We start from the raw sequence: 9,027 nt of genomic DNA, 5'->3' as shown, positions 1-9,027 counted from the left end.
CTATCGGAATGTAATTCACGCATAATACTTAGTCGGCAAGATGTTTTAACTTAATATAAACACGCTAAGTAATACATAAACGTGTTAAGTTATTTCTTCTAAAAAAAAACTAAATAAATATCGGTAGGACGGATTACATTAACTAATAATTAAAATAAACCGATTACAAGTTTAAAATAAGCGTAAAAATTTTAAACACGGTACACGAAACATTCAAACTTAATCGGACGTAATTATACCTACATGGTAACACTGTACTTAAATATAGATAATAAATATCCCTGTACGTCACTAAATTCTAGAACAGATAAAAAATTTGGCAATATTCCTAACTTATGAATCTCTTTCGGCAACTGATATTATTGTTCAATAAATAACTCATCTAATTATGATCACTGAACGTACCGCGATACTACTGCAATAGTTCGTATAATGCAGCGATGTACGTCTGGGCCATTTGGAGAGTTTCGTACTTGGAGAGCTGGCGATCAGCTCCGAGGGAGGGCAGGTGACCGCGCAGTCTGTCGAAAGCTTTATTCAAATTCTGCATGCGTCTCCTCTCCCTGGCGTTCGCTGCGAGGCGACGTCGTCTCAAAACAGCCTGACTGGTCGCTCTGCCACGTCTCTTTCCAGAACCTTCCAAGTCCAAATCCTCTGAACTGTCTTCTAAGCCCAGGTCGCTAGGTAATCCTCTGTACGCGATGTGAGTCGGTGACTCCTGGTTGCTTCCATCCATGGACGGGGTCGGCTCCAAGCTCGACCGGCCCGAGTCGGGTGACCTCGGCCAGGGCAGGTAACATTCCTCCGTAGAATATTCCAACATGACATCAGTTGGAAACATGTCCTTTTCTGAATACAATACACGATGTCCGTAAGTTTCGGCGGCCATGTTGACTCGAGCGATACACAGGTGCGTTCACAACGGTATCCCGAAGGGTTCTGCCGTTCCCGTTTACCTGTCCCCCTTATATATTTTCCAGGTTTATTAGAGAGAGTCGGGTGCGGTTTTTGGCGGGGGTGCGAGGGAGATAGATCTACGCTTCGAGAGGGTAATTTGAGGCCAATCATCATTAATTATTTCTTCCCCCGTGTGCGTGCGTATACAGGATTGTTAGTATACCTTGGCTTAAGCCTATTTTTATAGCTTGTAATAGTTGTGTGGCAGTATTGGCGTCATTTATTGATACTTTGTAACGGATGAGGATAGAGGGATGAAGCAAGGTCGCGGGTGAAATACGTATAGAGAAGAAGCTTTCATGTACAGTAATGTTTTCAATAGATATTTGATGTATAAATGTTATTTAATTTAATTAGAATGTGAATAACAATTGAAAGCAAATAACTTACATATTTTATATAATTTGATTATGTATCTAAAGGTTGTTATCGTTTGATTTCAAAAGTTATAACTTACGGTAACTTTTAAGAATAAAGTGTTATTTTTTTTATAAATAATGTATAAATACGCTTCAGTCTATCGTTTGAATTTCAGCAAGCTAAATGTTACGTGAACACCAAATAATAGTTTATACCTATTTTTTTATATTATTAAAATTTTTAGGACTTAGTGTGGTCGTCAAGTGAAATTATTTTAAAAAATTAAATAATAATCACATATACTGCACAATATGGTCTTGTAACACATGCAGATTTTGATCGAAGCTAGTGAGTTCGATTTCGGCCAAGCATTATTAAATTATTCTGTCTATTTTTGTTTGCTATTAATTTTTTTTGTAGTTAGCACATGCAATTGAGAGGTCTTTAGTGCGGTAATGGGACACCTCAATGCAACTCTACATAATAAATAATAATAAAGTCATTATTTTATTGCAACAAGTCACAAATATATTTGTTGCAATTTCATAACCAATATACATCAGGATGTATACTTGAAATGTAATATTCTTTTAGTGATTAAAATAAATCACAATAATTAATCTTATAATTAAGTCTTCAATGAAAAAGTAAAATAAATGAACCTAAAACACAGGTAGGTGCAACTTAAAATTTTTCCCTCGCAAACCAGTCGGCATACGACACCGAGTGACCCGGGAATCGAACCCACTGATATAGTTTTCACGAGGCGCTCGAGGTGGGTGAAACTCAACACGGGACTGTAGGTGGCCCAGAGTTACATTGATGTTAGACAAAATGGATGCGTTAATTAGTTAATCAGATTAATATATACTTATATAAAATAATAACAATTATTTAATTTGTAATTAAAAACATATTTATTTTAAATATTTAAAAAAAATAGATGATAAATAATAATTACGTTTACTGATAACATTTATGTATTTTTATGTATTGTAAAAGGCGATGAATGAAATACATATTTTTATAGTTAACTTAGGTAGGTATACGTAAATCAAGTTATATACAAATATAATATAAAATTATACTTTTTCACATTCGCTGTACTTGATATAGTAAAATAAACTTGTTTTTTGTTAAAAATTTCACAAGCAATCTTGATAATGAATTAAAAAACTGTAAATAATAAACAAATGGCCGATATACGTATTCATAATACCGTATCAAATCCATCGATTCTTCAAAGCTCCGTGTTGCAGCATCTTCCTTTCCCAGGTGGTCCTTAGGATTTTCAGAATTTCGTTCCCGTGTACGCCAAAATCACGGATTTACGTTGAGTATTATTAATTGGATTAAATTTTAGATCCTTTTTTAATTTAAAAATAATACAACCGGAAACCACTGTCGTACAAAACACTCATTCATTAATTAAAAAAATAGTTCTATATTCAAATTCTTAATTATTCAAGTTGCATTAGACGTAAGTACCATTTGATGTAATGTAGCTTCTATTGAATAGGAATTAAGATCGATCGAAAATTAACTACTGAGTTTCTTGCCGGTTCTTCTCGGTAGAATCTACATTCCGAACCGGTGGTAGCTTCATTGAATATAGTTGTTAAATGACGATTCAAAAGTGCTTGTAAAAGCCTACTTGAATAAAATATATTTTGATTTTGATTTTTGATTTTGTATTTAAAGTAGAACAACGTCTCTTGAGAATGGTAGATCAAATCAACTGAAATTGTGTGTGTGTTAGGTGATATTGGTTCATATGGTGAGGTGAAGCTACTTTCTTCGATTGTAAAAGTACAAAAGAACTGAAAAAAATTAGCCAAATTTATTATCTCGGTGTGCGTGACTACGCTTGATACTTGCCAATGTTGCTATACTTCTTTACTATTGTGCGTACTTAGTAGTCAACTGTTGACCTCTATTTACCTCAACGTGTTCTCAGCTTTGACAGACTGTCTAAACATATTAATAATATGGCGCTGGAATTTACATGTAAAATGATTAGGTGAATAGTAGGTATATCTATATTTTTGTTTAACTATATTTCAGTTTATAATTAATACGAATATGAAAATAAAAATCATTATCAAAATATATTTGAAAGTACTTTTGGATTGTCATTGAACAAACAATATTAAACGAAACTGCCAACAAATATTATGGCTATAAAACAACATTAATTATTAATTTTAAAACTAAAATATAGCAAAGAATACTTTTAAAAAGTTTGTATAAATTATGTAGCAAGTGTTATCATTTCAATTCGAAAACTTAAATCAACTTACAATTCATATTGCTATAGAATTAAAAATGTATTATTTACATGTGTGAAAGTGACATTAAAAAAAGAAGAATCTAAGACAATATTGATGTATCGGTTCTAAAATCTAATTTTATTATGACATGACAGTCGACAGCGTGTAAATATTCGTCCAGTTTGTTTTTTAGTTTCGTTTCACGCGCCATTAAGCCTTCAACGACGATCGGATTTCGCGCTGTGAAAAAAAACTCGCTCGGTACAGTTAGGTAGTATTTTTTTTTACTTTTCATAATATGGGAAATAAGTTTAAATATCAATGGATGTACTTTTTAAGTTTCATATAAATAATATAATAAAAGTTTGTGTTGAAACTGAGCACCATTTTTTTATTGTATTTAATAGATATATACTTACATAATTACTAAAACTATATGTAAAGAAATACTTTAATTTTTTATGTATCAATTTTCATAATTAGATATAGATGATGATCAATAAAAATTCTTATATTTTTGAAATATATTTTTACAAAACTTAAATTCGGCCTCAGCAATTAAAATATCTTGTTGCAATTAACCTACATAAAATTATGACAAAACTGAAAATGAATGAAAAATAAATCTCTAATATAAAGAAATTGAAGCTGAATCTGTAAACGATCTCATCTTGGCTTTGCTTGTTTTAAGGGTTGGTAAAAAAAACGAAACATCCAACTCTTCAACCTCAAAAGTTAATACCGCAATCAAAACGTTTTAAAACGGGACACAAAAGTAAGTCGGGTGTAATAATTTGCTAGACCACAAAAAGCACGGGCCCGACTGTAACCGGATCCGCGGAGCAAGGGTTGACCCGTTACATACGATTCTGTTCCGGGTCGACTTCCGAGTGTCCGGATGAATTAGTTTAGGAGTTTTGATGTCGGCTATCAACATAGCACACATTTTTTTCAGTTTTATACCTAGTATACTTGGCCGAGAGCGGAGATAGCTCAGGGGTTAGATGCTTAATATGTGTTTATAATTCATTTCGTGCTCGGTGGCGAGGGAAAAACATCATGAGGAAACTTGCTGTGTCTAATTTCAATTTGGAGAAGCGTGGTGAAAAATGCTCCACAGAAGACCTCTTCAAAGAATTCTCTCTTTGAGGCCTTAGCCGAGCAGATAGAAATTTACAGGCGGTTAATATTATACTTAGTGGTAGGTCTATGCATATATTGGTATCATGCACTAATTATATTATTGCAATATTCTCAAAATCAGCGTGTTCCAGTTGTAAATACACTGGTAACATGCGTTAGTCACCTCTTAATTCCCAAGGTTGGTGGCGCATTGGCGACAAAAGAGCTGGTTAATATATCTAACACTAGTTTTACCAACAGGTGGACAGCATGGCCAACCTATTTCCAACAAAAGAAGAAGATAATAATATGATATTCTATGTTATTTTTAATATTTATATTAAACCCATTACTATATTTAGTGGCAGTTTATAGAGTTAGTTCTCAAATTAGCAACGAACCAAGCTATGTTAAGCTGATACCGGTCGTTAACGTAATATTAAGCTATTAATCAAATTGCCTAAATGAAAAATTGCTACCGATTATATTATATCAATAAATGCCATAATATCTCAATTTGTCTAAACTGTATTGTTTTAAAAACAATAGCCTTCATTTATAAATATTCATGAGCAAAAAAATTCAAGATTTCCCCTTTAAAGATGTCGAAATTTATATGATTATGTTAATTTAATATGAGGCCACACGCGGTGAGTATGTTGGCGGATATTAAGGTTTTTCAAAGTGATTATTTGCGACTAGTGATCGCATTCGGTTGCGTCCGTTACGAAATACAAACGCTGTAACTTGTATGATATCAAGATGAAAGTGTATGTTAATGTTTTCATTGGAAAGTTACATAATGTAATAAATCCGGCTCGAAGGACCAATGTTAGATGAAAAATGAAACGAATTACTCAACACTATATTAAAACATTATTGCTATTAAATTATTTTTTATTTACATTAAATATTGACGACCGCCGTGGTCGAGTAGAGTATGCTCCAGTTTTCATGGGTAGGCCACTCCGAGGATTCGGGCTCGATTCCTGGCCGAGTTGGTGCAGAAAAAGTTCATTAGTTTTTTATGTTGTTTGGGTGGGCGTTTGTGGTACCGTCGTTACTTCTGATTTTCCATAACACAAGTGCTTTAGATACTTACATTGGGATCAGAGTAATGTATGTGATGTTGCCCAATGTTTATATTAATTATATTATTTTTTTATTAATAATCATATCCAAACTAGACGACGGTCTACACGACGACAGTAAACAATCATGCTGTCGTAGCTTTAGATTTGATATAGTTCTTTGAATTACGATTGAAAAACTTACATAAATGTAATTTATTTGGATTTTGACGCAATGTTAAAAAATTTAGAGCAAAATTTAGACTGCCATATTGCCAGGGAAAATAAAACAAGCAGGCACATGCAAACTGACATTAATAAATGCACGAATCCGTATTAACTCCTTTAAAGTACTGGTGTGCTACTGAGTAATCACGATTCTTTATTTATCTTTGTATTATTACAGGCAAAAGGGACACGATAAAAATCCTAAAAATCAAATAAATTTTTAAATTATTTCACACCGTTGTGCCACTACCAGCCAGTATTAGCCATTTCGGTAATACGTACGAGGCTGGGTTGATGTTTGCGGTATCATAAAAAGAAGGCTTTTAGTGAAATCGTTGTCAATACAATAGAATGTTTAATATAATAACAGAGCGGGCACGGAAGCTGTTACATTTGACGCGTCTGATGTATCTCCTTGTGGGGTTTATAATGTTTCAGAGAAAATTATAGTCATCAGCCGCTTTGTTCCGGTTTCCTAGATTATTATCTGTGAAATATTACATTTTTAGATATTATTGTCAATATAGATGTCAAATGTTCATTTGCGAAATTTCCTGTCTCCGTGTGTTCCTGGTACCATCTAGCGATTTAAACACTATATTTAGAACTGTTATTATTTAATAGTAAGACACTGTGGAGTCGCTTTTAAATTACTTTTATTGTAATGCGTATCTCTAGTCGATTACTATTCATTCTTAGAATAAATTTTATATGGATTTTGTTATTGGTATTGGTAGGCGGATAAGCTAATGGGCTAGCTGATGGTACTAAAAATAAAAATAATAAAATAAATGGTAAATACACATAAAAACATGATGGTAAGTGGCTATCACCGCTCTAAGAAAGATACAGCAATCCAAATGCGCAGCTTATGAACTAAGATGTTCTGTAAAGTTGGGGTTTTGGAAGTAAATAACTAGACAACCACTGAAGTAAACGTGTATTCTTCTAATAAAAATAATTATAAACTATAGCGCATTAGCATAAAGTACAAACTAAGCATATTATTCGATATTTATAAACTAAAGGAGTATACATATTACGTTGTTTGTTATATAAGAACCTACATAATAAATTCATACTCCTCACTGTGCCTGTAACTCTTGAATAATATATATATAGTGTAATCAATGTATAGCAGATATGACATATACATATATATGTTCTTAATTGTCTAGTAACTGAGGCTTTTTCTAGTATTAGTATTTTCTGTTTTCTTTCGCTCAGTTTGCAAATTTCTTACATAATTACTATACACATATCTCTTCATCTACATATAAGTATATAATGATGTTAAATGCTAGCCTTATTCTTACATCGAATAATTTTGAATTTTTGCTTTGTTAGCCGTGGATCCCTTTTAAGCAAAGCAACATTCTGTTCCGATCAGCTTTTTAAAAAATACTTGTATCATATCACTCTTTAAGACTATTCATTGAATTTTAAATTCAATTACGAATTAGTGTTTATTTATGTTATGAGACGATAGCTGCACATAGAATTCTTGGTGGTAGGGCTTTGTGCAAGCCCTTCTGGGTAGGTACCACCCACTTATCGGTTATTCTACCGATAATAACAGTACTCAGTATTGTTGTGTTCCGGTTTGAAGGGCGAGTGAGCCAGTGTAACCACAGACACAAGGGACATAACATCTCAGTTCCCAAGGTTGGTGACGCATTGACGATGTAAGGAATAGTTATTATTTCTTACAGCCTCATTGTCTATGCGTGAAAGTGACCACTTATCATCAGGTGGCCCATATGCTCGTCCGTCAACCTATACCATAAAAAAAAAGAATATCGGTTATGGTCTCATATTGAAGAGTTCCAGTATTAGATGTGCAGAAAATTGATGAGGATTCTTGAATGTCATTTACTGTATTTTTACATTTAACCAATGATTAATTTTAGGGAAAAAGAAAAACGTAACGAAAGTCCTTAAAAAATCTTTTGGATAAACGCGAAATTTTGCACTAATACTTCTTTGATAAATAATCGCTTGTGATTTTTGTCTTCCAGCGTCCACAAACACGCCGAGCGGTCACGGTGAGTTACATCAAGACGGCGATCGTCTCCAATTTGTAAAGAATGTCATTGAGTGACTGATTACTCAGGTAACACTGTTAACGGGATCAAATACCTGGCAGGACGGAAGGTGGATGGAATCTTTATATTTCTCTTATAAACACTATGGAAGATTAGTATTTAAAAAATTGGAAGTTTTTTAAGATCTTTTCATGTAAAAAAAATAATTAAAGTTTATAGATCGTTTTTTTTTTTTTTTTTTTTAAATTAAAACCAATGTCCTCGGTTTGACTATGACTTATACAAATAATAAGCCAAGTTAATAGAACGTATTGAATATTATGGTCATATACAATATACAATTTACCCAGATTGTTTACTTTGTATTAGTCGCCAAATTTTCGTATTACTTACGTTGTGAAAAGATAGTCTTTGTTATGTGTAGAAAAAAGCGATCACGTTTCATCATGGTTTGTTTGATTTCGTTCGTTTTATGTTAGTATCATTTACCGATATCACAATAAAACTATATATATAGAATTTTTAACAAATAACGCATGTTTTTGCAAATTTTCCAAGAAAAGAGAAGAAATATAAATATGGAAACTTTTTGTTATTCTTATGTAATACGTTAGACTTAATAATGTATAATACATGAACGTAGTAGCGCATCCAGGAGTTGAACCTAAATGTCAAAATATAATATATTAATCAAATACAATAATATACGAAATTTCGTGTCTGCGATGAAGAGCTCCTTCCTTTGAATCTAGATTTAGAATCAGATCTGTTAGGCTATTCTGTAACTTTTTCTGTATTGCCGGAATGCGTTACGCGTCAGTGAACATAAAAATTAAACTAATAAGATACACGTATAAAATTTGCGTATTACTGTGAGTCAGTTGTCAATAGTGTAGTAAGTAGTTCACAAGTGAAATACGAAGTGATATCTTGCAGAATCAAACTGCTGAAGTAAAATGGTAATGAGAAAACTAG

The 9,027-nt window shown here is 32.7% G+C and overlaps 1 protein-coding gene across 1 annotated transcript; it reads right to left on the bottom strand.

The window, feature by feature from the left end:
- Positions 1-209: 209 nt before the first annotated feature.
- On the bottom strand, positions 210-894 carry LOC124535346 (protein atonal-like). Its single transcript, XM_047111536.1, has one exon. The coding sequence runs from the start codon at positions 887-889 to the stop codon at positions 413-415; it is 477 nt and encodes a 158-aa protein (XP_046967492.1). The 5' UTR covers positions 890-894; the 3' UTR covers positions 210-412.
- Positions 895-9,027: the final 8,133 nt, after the last annotated feature.

This window comes from Vanessa cardui, chromosome 14 (assembly GCF_905220365.1).
Source record: "Vanessa cardui chromosome 14, ilVanCard2.1, whole genome shotgun sequence".
Taxonomy (NCBI): Eukaryota; Metazoa; Arthropoda; class Insecta; order Lepidoptera; family Nymphalidae; genus Vanessa; species Vanessa cardui.
Note: the sequence above shows the minus strand (reverse complement) of the source record. Positions and strands in the feature narration are given on the sequence as shown.

Bases quoted from the DNA above. Each gene is read 5' to 3' on its own strand.
- LOC124535346 (XM_047111536.1), bottom strand. From the start codon at position 889: ATGGCCGCCGAAACTTACGGACATCGTGTATTGTATTCAGAAAAGGAC.